This window comes from Sturnus vulgaris, chromosome 2 (genome assembly GCF_052056855.1).
Source record: "Sturnus vulgaris isolate bStuVul1 chromosome 2, bStuVul1.hap1, whole genome shotgun sequence".
In the NCBI taxonomy this organism is placed as follows: Eukaryota; Metazoa; Chordata; class Aves; order Passeriformes; family Sturnidae; genus Sturnus; species Sturnus vulgaris.
Window position 1 is genome coordinate 90015237 of NC_142244.1, and position 15459 is coordinate 90030695.

At 38.4% G+C, this 15459-nt stretch overlaps 1 protein-coding gene across 7 annotated transcripts in view; it reads left to right on the plus strand.

Annotated features, from left to right (window-relative positions):
• IL33R (interleukin 33 receptor) overlaps positions 1-14922 on the plus strand; it is a 33698-nt gene extending 18776 nt beyond the window's left edge. For 6 of the 7 annotated variants that reach the window (XM_088160056.1, XM_088160057.1, XM_088160054.1 and 3 more), the window contains 5 exons: positions 588-720; positions 813-970; positions 5179-5322; positions 7273-7431; positions 9244-14922. In XM_088160056.1, coding sequence (XP_088016182.1) covers positions 588-720; positions 813-970; positions 5179-5322; positions 7273-7431; positions 9244-9590 — 941 coding nt within the window. In that variant the 3' untranslated portion in view covers positions 9591-14922. The remainder of the gene's footprint in view (positions 1-587; positions 721-812; positions 971-5178; positions 5323-7272; positions 7432-9243) is intronic. The other variant, XM_088160058.1, reaches the window with a different exon arrangement.
• Positions 14923-15459: the final 537 nt, after the last annotated feature.

Genomic DNA, 15459 nt, shown 5'->3' on the forward strand with positions numbered 1-15459 from the left:
TCAGTGCAATTGTGACCCTTACTTTGGAATAAATATTTCCTAATGGGAAATATTTAATAAGTAATTTCCTATTTTAGTTTTGCTTGGACTGGTTTACTTTACTTTTGTCCAACTTGAATAAAATCCAAGATAAGGCTGTCTTATGCAAAATAATACATACTGAAATAATATGTAATATAATATAGAATAGAATAGAATATATGCTAAATAATATATACTGAAATTTAATTAGGTTACTTCTGTGTGCATTTGTGTGTCAAACACCATATCCTTTCTATGTTCCTCACTAGCTGATTACATGTGTCAAGCATCACAAGTACAGGGTACATTGTCTTCATCATGATAAATATAAATAATTCCTTTTGTAATCCTTGGTGTATTATTAGCTCATTTGTTGAAAAATTAATTTTACTATTTCTTTTTCTCTCTTCTATGTATCATTTTTTCAGCACTAGTTCAGAAAAATTTGTCAAAATTGTTATGAGAAAACTCACAAGTTGTATGAAGATTTGTAGAAAAAGATGTTACAAGGAGAATAAAATTATGTTTTTCATCAAGGAGTGTTTACATCTCTGTATCTTGATTAGGTGCTGCTTTATCTCTGAAATGTCAGGCCCGCCTGGGGATTAAGAAACAGCCACTGGCTGCTGTCAGATGGGATGTGGATAATATCCCAGTGGAAAGCCTTGTTTTTTCAAGATTTCATGAAGAAACTAATTCGTAAGTGCATATAACACAGAATAATCTTTCTTCTATGCAAACTGTGCTTAGCCAGTGAAACTAATGTTACCAGTTCTTTCTCTTTCTATTAGTTTCAATGGGCATGATCAAGTATACTATGAAGAGACAAGTTTGAATATTACTGAAGTAAAAAAAGAGGATCTGCAGTCAAATTTCACATGTATAGCATTGAACACAATGTACAACACAAGGGTCACAGTGACATTACAACTCAAAGTGCAATCTGAGGGTAGGATTTTTCATTTTGATTCTTTATACTTTGCACTTAGTTTGAAATGATGAGTTGATGAGTTTATTTTATTATTTGTTTCAGATAGTAAAAAATTTTCAGTTAAGAAGAAGCAAAACCAGCCTACTTCTTCCCTACATGTTCAAGCCAGTTTCAAAATTCTCGTGACTGAGTCTTGGGGACTGGGGAGAGGGGGGACATTATTCAACAGTATCAGCAAGAGATTAAATAAGCAGAGTGAGACTGTGATAAGAATATCCTATTTCTAGGATATTTCTCCACTGTGACAAATCAAACTATTGTTTCTAGTGTAAAAGTGTAGCAGAAAATATGCAAACTTTAATAAGAAGGGTTTTAGCTGCTGGTTTGCCAGTTTCTTTGCCTTCCTTACTATACTGGATCCACTGCAGTGCCCTTTTTGGACTGAATGTTGTGTGAATCACCTCTTCAAAATCACTGTTTATGTTCTCTGAGTGCCACTGTGTTCTCTCTGTGACACACAGTATGAGTAGCACTTCAAAGGCTTTCCCTTGATTTTGTTTTTAAATTCCTGGTTCTAGTAGTACCTGAAAGAGAAGGAAAATCCAGGGCAGTAAGTGATGGCAACAGGGATAATCCTTACCTCATATCAGAATTTTCTTTTTTGCTAGGGATAGCCAGATCCCTATGCACTGTTGCCAACACCTCTGAATCAGATTCCTATGCAGAAAATGCTATTTTGTCTATGTAGGCTCAAGAAGCAGCTGTGATCAATCGTTTTCTTTTTCATCCTTTCAGTTATGCTGAACCACCAAGAATCATGGAACCATAGAATGGTTTGAGTTGGAAGGGACCTTAAAGATCATCTAATTCCAACCACCCTGCCATGGGCATGGACACCTTCCACTAGACCAGGTTGCTCAGAGCCCCATCCAGCCTGGCCTTGAACACTTCCAGGGATAGGGCATCCACAACTTCTCTAGGCAACCTGTGCCAGTGCCTCGCTACACTCACAGGAAAGAATTTCTTCCTAATATGTAATCTAAAACTACTCTCTTTTCTCAAGGACTTTGAAAGTAAATGTCAAGAACTTTAACAGGGGGAAATATAGGTTAGATATTAGGAAAAAGTTTTTCATGGAAAGAATGATAAAGTACTGAAATATCTGCCCAGGGAGGTGGTGGAGTCACTATCCTTGGATGTGTTTAAAAAAAGACTGGATGTGGCACTCGGTGCCATGGTTTAGTTGAGGTGTCAGGAAACAGGTTGGACTTGATGATCTTGTAGGTCTCTTCCAATCTTGTGATTCTTGTGATTCTTGTGAAGTGCACTGTGATCACAGGGTGTGCACAGACCCATGTCCTGCTGTATTCTCAACTGCTCATGACTTTCTACAGGATCATGGCTTCAAAGCCTAGACAAATTTCCTTGCTAGACTAGACTAGAAGCGATGTAGGTGAATTGTAGCAGCAGAATAGCACCCAGCAGGAAGATGGCAGAAGATGATTTGGTTGGATAGGCAAGTTTGAGTGTAGCATCACTCAGGACACTGGAAGCACATCAGCTCTGCACTGAAGTACCTGAGTGTGGGAGTGTACTTGCAATGAGAGGGAATGAAGCTGAGTAACAGTCTCTGCTCACTGGTTTATCAATACAAGTCCATTGTTGGCCCCATATTACAGACTAGATGAAGGAGAGCATATAGCATATCCTGTATTCATCCCATGAATCATTTATCTAATTTCTGTTATAGACAAATATTTTGGTTTTTATTCATAGGTTTTCAGTAAATGTTCATGAAAGCTCTTGACTGTGACCTTGCTTTCACTGCTGCCTTTTTTGTATGGATATCTGTGCCCTTGTCCTTGTTGCTGCTGTTAACAAGGTGTCTGCTTCTCCTCCTCAGCACTGTTGGTGTCAGCAATGCTATGTCCAGAAGTGGCTGTGCTCTGCTTTAGTTTTCTTCACTCAGTCCTCACACAGCTCTGTAATATTTCTGCTAAAGCAATGCTGCTTGTTTCTCAGAATAGTAACAGTTCTATAGGATTCGCTTGTAGCTCTCATCTTGTTAATGTGTAATAAAGATGTGCACACTCCTTTTTTTTTGTGTTTTGTTTGTGTGTTTGTATTTAATAGGAAAAAAATTCCAAATATATGTTTGCTCCTTAGTGTTTCCCACAGCACAACTTGTGTCTGCTAGCTACTATCCTCTTAATGTTTTTTTTACACAGTCATTTAAAGCAGAGATAAAGTTCAGCCCAAAGCATCAGCTCTGTTCTTCCTCAAAGATGTTTAGCGCTAAAGCTAACCTTTTGGCTCATGTTTTGTAGACTGATGTGGACAGGAGCTCTACACCCAGATCTCTGCCTTTGCTGTCTGGAAGTGCATCCACCTTAGAAGCCAGAGAAGCCAGAAAAAACTGTTGCTCTTCTGGAGTTTGTCTGGAACTCCTTCAAAAGTTGCTTTCTGACATGTTTTCTCTGTCCTTTCCAATATTAGTGCTTGTGAGCTGATAGTTCTGTATTCCAGTCGCTCTTGAATATAAGTAAAAGACGGCTTACTCATGAACTCAGCTGCTAAATGATGCAGTAAAGTCAAATGGAACAACAGGATCTGTTCAGCCTTGTTCAGGGGCTTGTGGCACTTGCCCCCATTGTGCTGAATGTTTGCAGCAAATTAAATTAGTGAACATTCATTAGTTTATTCCAGAGAAATGAGAGGCTAAGCCAGCATTACTGGGAATTAAACCTGCCCTTCCAGGAAGACACCTCTGTGGGGCTCTTGTCTGGCATATTACCAACTGCATGGGCACATGGCTGGACACATGGCTTCTTTTCCAGCCTTGGTCTAATGAGTGCAAACACAATATAAACAGCGTTTTTTAGGTTCGTAATTGCAAAAGTTGTTGTTGAAACCTCTTTCTTCTCTAGATGTATATAAAGACTTAATGCAATTGTAATACACCAGTAATTGTAATGTTGCACACTGTCAGCAAATGCATCAGTAAGAAACATCTGATGCTTAGGTCAGCCCCTCCACATAGTGAAAGGGATTTCCTTACTTTGTGTGTGTGTGTGTATTGACCAGGAAAATGGATCAAATACTAAAATTTGAAGGGGTAAACAAGGATGAAGTTCCTTCATAGGCATCATGTGACACTGTTAAAAATATGATCAAACTTTAGAAGGAAATGATTGCATTCTTGCCCAATCTTATTGGAAAGTGTTTCCTCCTGATCTAGTTCTGGTGAGGTAAGCTTCATCACAAGCCTAACATTTCTTTTTCCTTTTAAATGCAAAGGAAGAAATTTAAAGAGTGTGCAAATCTTGTTAAGTTTACCTCACATCCTACCAGAGGAAAGGGAAAATACATATGTAAACTCTTCATTTATATACCTTTTCAGCAGAATTTCTCAGGCACACCCTCCACTAGACCAAGTCTCTTAGCACTCCATACAAGCTATTCTGGAACATTTCCAGGGATGGGGCATCCACAGTTTTTCTGGGCAATCTGTGCACAGTTTTACCACCTTCAATATAAAAAATGTCTTCCATAAATCTAGACTTAATCTAGCTCTGATAAGTCTTCATCTCTGAAGTAAAGGTGGACAGATTCTAGAGCCCTTTCATGAGGGAAACTGGAACTAAAGTGGGTGGCTCCTTTCTGTCCCAATTTTTCTTATTCATCATTGCTATTACGTACTCCTTGACCCTTTTGAACAGAAAAGGCAGGAGAAAACATCATCTGACTTCAGCGTAATTTATTTTATTTTTGATTGGGACATGGTCTGTTTTTCAGCTTGTCTAGTGCTATCTTTGTCTTACCTTGCAGATTTCCTTACTTACACATGCTCTTTGTACCCTATTTGTGCAATCATGCCAGAAGCCTCCATTTTTCCTTCTGTGGATTTTCATGCATAGGCTTAGATGTCTCACAAAATGGTTGTGTTATAACCGGTTTTTAAAAGTTACAAAATACTTAAACATCATTGTCAGCTATGGTTTTTAGTATAAGCAGGTCTGGATTCGACAAAGTGAATATTAATTATATACTGCATAATATGCTTCTACTTCAGGGGTCTGTGTGTTGGCTATGCCAGCTGGGGAAGGAAAAATCTTTGTCATCTCTGTTTTGAGCTCCTGAAAGCTGTAACAGAATTAAGATGAGGCTAAAGCTTCAGTACACGGTTAACTTCACTGTGACTAACCATGTATTCATCTGCTTTGCAGAGGTTCTTCCTTATGCCCTCCTGATCACAGGATCTCTAGTTCTGCTAGGTGCAATAGCAATCTCAGTTATTCTTTACCAGTCTTTCCGAGTTGATATCGTCCTGTTGTATCGGGAGATATTCCAGCCCCACCCAGTCAAGGATGGTAAGTGAGATTTGAGAATGAAAGTTTAAAAAAAGGAAAATGACAAATCATAGAGAAAGTAATTTATTTGATAGATGCTAACTCTTGACACCTAAGCCTGATGCTTCTCTTTCTTACACCTTTAGTAAAGACAAGTCATAGATAGCTCTGCAAGTACTTTACATTCCCTTGTTTCCTGGGTTCTGTAGCACTGAACTACATAAGAGTCCTGGTTTTGTAGTTTTTTAAATGAAAATATTTTCCATAAAGTATTGAATGACGTTGAAAATCTGATTAACAGTGCTGTTAACTGTACTTATTATGTGCTCTCTAATGCAAAGGAACAAACTTGATGGCTAACATGTTAAAAGCGTGAGTTAGAGCAACACAGTTTTTGTAGGCCAAAAAGAAAGATACCAATAGTGTAGAAGACATTTCTGGAGGAATACATCCCATCTAACTTTATTGGTTGCTTTCAGCTCAAGATTCACACATCTACATTTAGTTATATGATGTGAAAGTGTTCACATGCAAGTTTCCATCTTAGACATGGAACCTGGAGATCCGTGGCTGGGTCCAGCTATCTAACCATAAGTAATTCGTGCTGTTGGGGCTGCATTAGAGCTTAAGTGAGACCTGAACCCCTCTTCAGGGGACAGCTGAAGGGCAGGCAGTACCTAATGACATGATGAGGTACATGCTTTTAAGAGAACAAATCCAGCTAAATGGACAATTTTAAAATCTGAAGCTGACTCCTACCACAGATGTCTGCATGGTAGATATCTACAGCTGATCTAGTTACTTACCTTCTCATTGAAGAGGAAAGAAGTATGCTTTTTAGGACAGTTTCCATAATAAGTATTTTTTATGATGAAATTAATCAAACTCTGGAAATGGACATTTCATTATTATTACAGAATCACAAAACCACAGATTCACAGAATCAATGAGGACCTCTGCGATCATCGAGTCCAATCTGTGACCAAACACCACCATGTCAGCTAGACCATGGCATTCAGCACCATTTCCAGCCTTTCCTTAAACACCTCCAGGGATGGTGATTCCAACACCACCCTGGGCAACCCATTTCAATGCCTAATCATCTTTTCTATGAAGAAATTCTTCCTAATGTCCAACCTAAACCTCCCCTGCTCCAGTTTAGCACTGTGTCCTCTTGTCCTGGTTGCCTGGGAGAAGATGCTGACCCCCCCTTGCTACAACCTCCTTTTGGGTCATTATGGAGAGCAGTAGGGTCAAACCTGAGCCTTCTCTTCTCCAGACTAGACAACCCTAGCTCTCTCATCTGCTTCTCATAGGATCTATTGTTAGAATGGTTTGAGCAAGAACCTCAGCAACAAAAGAAAAGGATATGGCCATTTCCACCAGAGAGGAAGAAACATTTGGGATTAGAATAAAAGTGCTGTAATGGAAAACTTCCTTTAGAGAAATGAAGCAAGGAATGAAATAAATACTTGACTTTGTACTTTATTCTGATTGTAAGACTGTTTCCTAAGAAATGAGATTTTCACTTGGGAGTATGATATGTTGTGGGAATGATGAATAAAATATTCAAGATGGAAGAGTTTAAATGGAATATCTTGTGCTGAGAGACAAAGCCTGTTAATTCACTGAAATAACAAATGCTGAGCTTCATTGCTATATCATGCTAATATGCATTGATCAGTTGAAATCTTACTGCATATACTTTGGAATACAGCCTTCACAATACAGAGGCCAGGTTCTCCAAAGCTACAAACACACAGGACAAAACAACTGAGCATGGAAAACACCAAATATGCACAGTCTTTACTTTCCAAACATGTGCCAGATGATATACATGATTCAGATTGGCCAGAACTTCTTCTTAGATCTACTTCAGTGACTGATATTTTTATTTCTCTCATACTTTTTGCAATACACAGCTCTAATCCATGTTGACACAATACTCCTTCCTCTTGTTTTTCCTTATAGATGGAAAGATATATGATGCGTATGTTATCTACCCCAAAAACCACGCCAGTGAAGCTAATTTTGTGGAATATTTTGTTTACCAAGTCATGCCAGATATTCTAGAAAATAAATGTGGATATAAATTGTGTATTTATGGGAGAGATATATATCCTGGAGAAGGTAAGTTTCAGATCTGATGATGCACTGAATTACTTGTCAAGCTTGAGCAAATCGTGATTCTGTACACCTTTTAGGTGTACAGGAGGTCACTCTATGTTCCTCACCTTGAAGCTCATCTCCTCAGCAGCCATCTGTCTGCCCTTTCAGGCCAGGTGTCACAAGGGCACTCTGTGCTTTCCAGAGTGCTAGGAAAAGCAAGCTACAAGGAAGGGGCACAGACTTCTTATCATCTTGGAACGCACAGGAAACATGACCCTGAGTGTGCCTCTTTTAGACATACACTTGCTCTTTGGAAAGTCAAACTCTGCACAGCCATTATCTGGGCAAAGCCACAACCAAACTGAGCCTGAGCTGGCTTGGCTGACTATGAGACAAGGAAGAGGAGAAACCCACAGACTCAGCTGAGGAAACACCTCTGCTGTTACTATTCAGGAGTTTTCAACCTTTTATGAGGGTGTTAGAGTCACAAAAAGTTCAGCTTCTTTTCACTGGCATGTTCCATTTTCTCTTCATGCAGTTCCCAGCATTAGTTCAGAAGAGAATTGGTATGCTTTATTCCTGCTTTCTTGTCTTTCAGGATGAAGTAATGTTAATTAATCTGTGCTAATTTCCATATAGACACTCTCCACACTATTGTGTATTTTTGCTGCCACCTAGTTGCTATCTGCTCTCCTCCAGAGCTGACTTGTCTATCCTGTGCTCTGGTTCTTCTGTAGACTGGATCTTCTCTCTCTGTCATTGAGCAGGCATGAAACCTAAGCTGCTGCATTTTCTGTTTCATATTTCTGAATCATCTGCATTGGGCCAGGTGTCATTCATCTTTGATGTACTTCTCTTCTGGAAAGTTGTGAAAGGGCTGCCTGGCCTGGGCAGGCTGCCTGGGAAAAACGAAGGTAAAGAAAAGCTGCAAAAGTTGTTGAGCCAGACCATTCCCAGGTCCAGCAAGGAGCTACAGGAGTTCACAAATCTGTCAGTGGCAAAAATCTATACCACTTGCAGTGGCCTGGCAGCCCCCAGCAAAGGAAAAAAAGGTACATATGGAGCTGGCTGATACCTCTGCAAATCAGCTGCCTTGTTAAATAACTGGTGCGTTGAATTTCCTCAGCTGGGCTCCCACTTCTTTCTTTTGCCCAGCATCACAGTGATAGTAGCATTGATCAGCTGTCCCTAACATGCCAGTGGGAAATTCAAACACCTTCAGTTGTGCTGACACACAGATGCCCTGAAAGTCTGGATCTATCCCTGAAGGGTGAAGGCCAACATAATGTACAGATTAGTGTATAAATTAGCATGCATAACTCAGGACAATTAACTGTAATTAACTCTAACCCCACCTGGAGATAGGCCTCTTGGAAGCAAGTCACCCAAAAGTCTCCTAATGACTAATTTCCATGGGTAAGTATTGCAAGATCATCTCTAAGGCATTAAACTCTGCAACACAATTCCTTACATGGAGACTATTGATTAAACAGAGTTTTGATACAGTCAGATCTACTGAACTTGACCCTAGGTCACTGGACTAGAAATTACTAGCAGTAGTTAAAAACAGTGAAAATATTAATGTTCCAACCAATAAATCCCAGTTGAAATGAAAGGTTTGTGTTTTGGGCTTTTTGCTTTTCTCTTCAGCTGCCTCATCACCTTTGGTTGGTGGTTAGTTTTTTGTCTTTTTCTAATAAATAAACAAACTATGTCAGACTGAAGTGAGATAGAAATTACGTCTGGTTACAAAGCAATGAAAATGGAGTTTCCAATCTCAAAACAATTTAAAAAGAAATATCAATGTCTCATTATTTTCTTGTATATTGCTAGATGCAGCCAGTGCAATTGAGAAGAGGATGCAGAAGAGCAGACGGTTGATCATCCTGCTGACACACCAGCTGATTAATTCTAAAGAAGATGCTTATGATCAACACATTGCTTTATACAATGCCCTCATTCAAAATGACACAAAGGTGATACTTCTGGAAATGGAGGCAATTGGGACTTATGGGAAGCTTCAGGAATCTCTTAGGTTTGTTATTAACCAGCAAGGTACCATCAAATGGAAAGAGGAGCACACGGTGCACCCACAGTCACCCAATTCCAAGTTCTGGAAACAGGTGAGGTACCATATGCCACTGACACACCGGTCCTCCCACTCAGCTAACACCAGGTGAACAGGCTTGGAAAACAACGCTGCACTATCAGGGTGGACAAGCCCACAGCTGTTTTTCCTTTCAGCAGGTACATGACTGCACAGTCTGGAAGTGTGGCTATGTTTTTTGAACTTTATTCAGTCCTTCAGTTGAGTAATGATGGGGTAAGTTGATGGAAGACGTCTAGGAAATGGAGGGAACATTTTATAGGTGTGAGAGTTCTGTAAAGAAATAATTCTAGATTGTGTGGGGAATTTTGCAGAAAATCAAACGTACCTATGCTCTTTCTATATATAGTTGTATATAAAACAGAAAGTTATGATTGTGAATAACTGAATGCCTTGCAGGTTTACTTCATCTTTCTAATGCAGTTGATAAAATATGAATGTCTTCTGTATTATTTGACTTGAAAAAATAATGTGAATTTTGCAACTAAAAAGTATAATGTTATGCTTTTGTTAACCTTTTTTTCTGATACTTATTCCTTTTTGGTTCAATAGTGATACTCACAAGATGAAATTTTATTTTATCCTTGGTATAGATGCCTCACTAAAGGGTCTTTTGAGACTGATGTGAATACAGCAGTAAAAAAAAAGAAAGCAGTATTAAGGGAAATAAATGCACATCTATATCTATCTATCTATCTATCTATCTATCTATCTATCTCTATATGTCTATATATCTATACATCTATATATCTTTATAAATATAGTATGCATTGTTCCAGGGAATAAATGCACTGATATATACATATATATGTATATATTACATGCATTGTTAAGGGAAAGAAATGCACTGATACATATTAAGGTATTTTATATGCACTTTAAAATATTTTATATATCCATTAAAATGAATCTCGCACAAAGCGGAAATTTAAAATCTTTCAGGTACAATAATCATGCTGTTACTGTAATTATTATCTCCAGATAGAAATAACATGCTAAAATTTAGGATGTTCTTTTGATACACTGACAGCATTCCTTTAAGTTACTGAAAAATAGACTGCTTTTTTATAACAAGAATTATCCATCTTTTTTTCATGCCTTGGCCTCATGTGTAAATGTACTTTCTAATAGGAAATAACCTTAGATGCAAAGGTCAGAGCCAAATCTTCTAGTTCAGGGGAACAGGAACAAGATGTATTCTTTCTTGTATTATATACAAGATGTGGGGAGGTATCCCTGCAAACTTTAATTCTTTTAGGTTTTCAAACCCAGCAAATTCTAACTGTCAAAGAAGGCTAAGTTTTCAGCTTTAGACTTGCTACAGAATGGACTTAAAAAGTGAAAATTAGATGCAGAACACTTATTGTTACCAAGTCCAGGATTACAAATAGGCAAGTTCTTTCCTTTTACTGCAAGTTTTTATTGAATATGGATCTTCAGACTTATAGATAGTTATTTAGAGTAGAGAAACTGTGCATAAAATATATGTATAGATATTTTTCAGCATTCAGTTAAAAGATCTATGACAAACTAGGCAGTTTTTTATTAGTGAATTTTATTTTCAAGTGTTCATTCACTCGTTGCTGACTTCATTACAACTATAAAACACCAAATGTTGCATTTTGTTATTACCTCATTAGGTTGTGTGCAGTGTTGGGTTCTGTTCCTAAAGATGCCTCTGGATAAACCTTACAGTCTCTGCAGAGGCCCCACAGGATGGATTCATGCCAATGTGAGACTTGGTTTATTCCTACAGTACCATTTCTTCCCACAGAGAGCATTCTAACACTAAGGCATATGTAAGCAGGAAAGCCTGTTGCTATAAACTGTGAAGATTTTTCACATAAGCTACTGAGCAAGAGAGAATATTCACTTCCAAGATTATCACAGGATAAGTTTTTAACACAGTTTGAGTCCTGGGCTTGTAATGAACAAGAAAGGATGATAAGCGAGTATCTTGGAAATGGAAAATCTAGGATGACTTTTGAAGCTGAAAAGGGATGAGAAGAAAGAAAGTATAATGAGGAAGTACACAGGATCAGCAATGAACCAAATTACTCTGAAATATACTGATGTGTCATTGACTTCTGTTAGCCAGGCATGTAGTTATGGTGGTGAAAAACAAACTCACTACGAGGCTCTTGTGGTGATACTACTTTTTTTAAAGTTTCACAGTAAGCCCAGAAAAAAGATAAAAAAGATGAAAATAATTCTTATTGTGGTTTGCCAGCAGTGAACAAAAAGTGGCTTTGACAGAAAGAAAAGGGGCAAATTCAGACAGTGGCAAAGAACATTTACAGTATCAGGGGGTGAGTATGTGACCATAATTATGAAAATGATGCCATTGTCACAGGGTTTTTTGTTATTCCTTAGTGTTTAGTAAAGACATATGAGATATGCATTAAAATGGATATCTTCTACAGATATTATAATATTTGTAATGTTAGAGAGAAAGCACAAAAAGAGCCGTGGAATACTTTTACAGCATCATTAAAATATCAGCAACCCTGAGGCCACATCAGGAATTCTGCGTTCAGTTCTGGGCTTCTCAGTAGGAGAGAGACATGGACATTCTGGAGTGAGTACAGCAAAGGGCTGTGAGGTTGGAGAAAGGATTGGAGCATCTTTCCTATGAAGAGAAGCAGAGAGAGCTGGGACTCTAGCCTGGCGAAGTCCCTCATCTGAAGGGAGGGTACAAAGAAGAGGGAGTCAGGCTCGTCTCAGTGATGCCCAGTGACAGGACCAGAGGCAATGGGTGAGAACCTAAAAACAGGAGGTTCCCTCTGAACATCAGAAAGTTTTTTTTTTTAATGGCGAGGGTGACCCAGCAGTGGCACAGGGTGCCCAGGGAAGTTGTGAGTCCCTAGCTTTGGAGATACTAAAAAACCTCCAGGGTTTGATTCTGGCCAGTCTTGAGCAGGGGATTTGACTAGATAACTTCCAGAAGTGTCTTCCACCCTCAATTATTTTATGATATATAACTTACAAACAACCTATATTTTTAAAAACTTTTTTTTAAATTAAAATTGGTGTTTTTTACACTAAGAAATCTGCTTTCATGGAATAACAGAATGACAGTCTGCCCTGTTCCCCCCCGCTCCCCCCCAAAAAAAACCCCCAGTGTTCTTTCAACATAGAAATAAATTAACATAGAAATAATAACATAGAAATAAACATAGCTTATAGAAGATCCAGTTTGGATGCTTTAAGCTTAAACTAAACAGCAACAAGGCAATTTGTTTCTGAATTATATTATCCACAAGGAGTTTTAATGTTCTTTAGTTTCTGCCCTCTGCTTCTGTTGTTTTGGCACCTCAAGGGACTCTGGAGAGCAGATTTGCTTTCGCTTCTTAATAGAACAGAGTCATCTCACCCTCTCGTGGGTGAACAGGCACCCAGAGATTCTGACCAGCTAGAAATCCTATAAGGTTGAGATTTGATGTTCCTACAGCTTACATGGTTGTGAAGCCCAAGAGACTAACCACTTAAATTTAGGAAGTTTTTAGACGTTTTCAGGAGTTTACGTAGCAAGCTATTATTTGTAGTATATGCTATATTAATATCATACAGCACTGGACAAAGCTTGTTTGGAAGATGAAGTGTAAAATTGATAGTATATTGAATTGAATGTACAACTATATGTTCCTGACTCTTTCAAGGGTTGTAAAACTACAGCTGTTGTTTTAGACACAAATCATGCATATCCAGCTATGTTTTGGACAGTGAGAGGGCACTGGATGCTGCATATCTCGTATTGAGCAAGGTCCTTGACACAATCTTTTCTAGATAGACAAATCCACAAAAGTGATCAGAAAAACAGTGGGACCAAAGTCCCTGTGGGACTAACAGATTATGACCAGCATACAAACTTCAGATCACAGCTAATCACTAGAGGCACCCCTCAGGGAGTGATATCAGCACCTGGAGTGTTTAGCGTCCTTACTGATGACCTTGACAATGGGACAGACTGCACAACCAATGAATTTTCAGGCAGAATATCAAACTGGGGAGGCATACTTGACCCATTGGAGCACAGGGCTGCTGTTTTGGACAGCAACAGGCTGAAGAAATGGACTGATGAGAAATCCACAAAGTTCAATCCAAGGCGTGTGCAAAGTGCTGTTCATGTGAGATGGAATAAACCCATTCAGCAACGCAGCCTGGAGGTCACTAATGCAAAACAGCTTTGCAAAAATAGACTGGATGTCCTGGTTGACACTAAAGTGAACACAATTCAGCAGTGTGTCATTGTGACTAAGATCAGTCTGCATCTTACTTATGAGAATGTAGTTGTGGAAAGTGGTTATTCCCCTGAATGAAGTATTTGTGAGATCATCTCTGAGGCACTATGTCAAGTTTTGGGCTCCCAAGTACAAGTGAAGTACTGACATACTGAAGTCCAGGGGAAAACTACCAAGAGCAGTCCCTTTTCTTCAGATTACTGTAGGTAGAAACAGGGCCTCTTGTCCTCTCCTTGTATGACCTGTGATTAAAATTGGTCATACAGGGAGAGGACAAGAGGCCCTGTTTCTACCTATAGTAATCTGATGAAAAGACAGAGAGAATGGATGGAACAAGACTCTTCTCAAATGAGCCCAGAGATGGGATAAAAGAGTTCCTAATTAGAACAAGAGAAATAATTAGAACATAGGAAATTTATATTACATATTAGGAAAAAAATTCACCATATGCATGTTCCAAAACTGGAACATGTGCCCAGAGAAGCTGTGGAATCCCCATCCTTGTACGTGTTCAGGTCTCATTTGTGTGCACCCTGAGGAGGGGCTGGACCTGAGGACTCCCAGAGGTCCCTTCAAACCTGAATTATCCTGTGATGCTGTGATGTGGAGGAAAGTTTGAAAGTGTCCAACTTCTCTATTTTGAAATTTCTGAGAAACATATGAGGCTCTAACAGACACATTTTATCAGTTTGTAAACTGCTTTTTTGATACCAGGGGAAGATAATGCTGAAAAACTATTGAATATGACTTAATGTCTGCTAAGAATTAATATAACTTGTATATTGAGATAATGGCTGTAGTTTAAGAAGGACTATTGCCACCTAACAGCAAACAGATTTAAACTGTGGTTACAGGAGTTGGATGTGTTGCAATTTATGACGGAAATAATTTCAGTTTTTCAGTTAGCACCTTGGTATAGTTTATGTTGGATGGAAAGGAAAATGTGAAATCCTGTGTGAAATAACTGGTCTTCTCTAACTGATTCTCAACTGGTTGTCAGAGTTTCGTCCAAATATCTGTTTTCCAATATTAGTGCAAACTTTCACGTTCATCATGACATTGTCAAAATTAAAATCTAAGCTGTAGCTATTTTTAGTCAAGTTACATATCAATTACCAGACTATGACTTCTCCATTAAAATTGTATTAGTCTGAGAACTAAAAAGTGTAAAGTTTATTCTCTGTTCACATATGTTCACATACCACAGAGCTAGATATGACATTAGTTGAAAGGACCAATTGAACACAGAACTTTCTCCAATTTACTTTCTGCAGATTTACATTAAAAAACGAGAGTATTTCAAAAGAATATGAAAGCAAATAAATGTGAGAAAAGCTCATGGAAAATATTGCTGTAAAATATGGACTCAAAAAAAGAAGTTTCCAAACTATCACTATGAGGATAGTAAGTGAAAGTAAAAAGCTGATGACATTTTACTTTACCATTTTATTTGTTGGCTACTAAGTAGTTTCCAGACTGTCATGTAGAATCATTATCATCTTTATGATATCGGCTTTCTTTTAGGTTTTAAAATCAGGCACTAAGTCATAAAACCAAAAGCACTGCAAAGAATCTTCTGCACGTTTTTAAAGCAGTTGTAGTTAGTTAGATCCTTAGCTTACTTTCCTGGAATTGTGCTGACTTACATTATCCAAAGGTCTAACTGTTATGTTGCTTCATTCTGTGATGAGGAAAACAAAT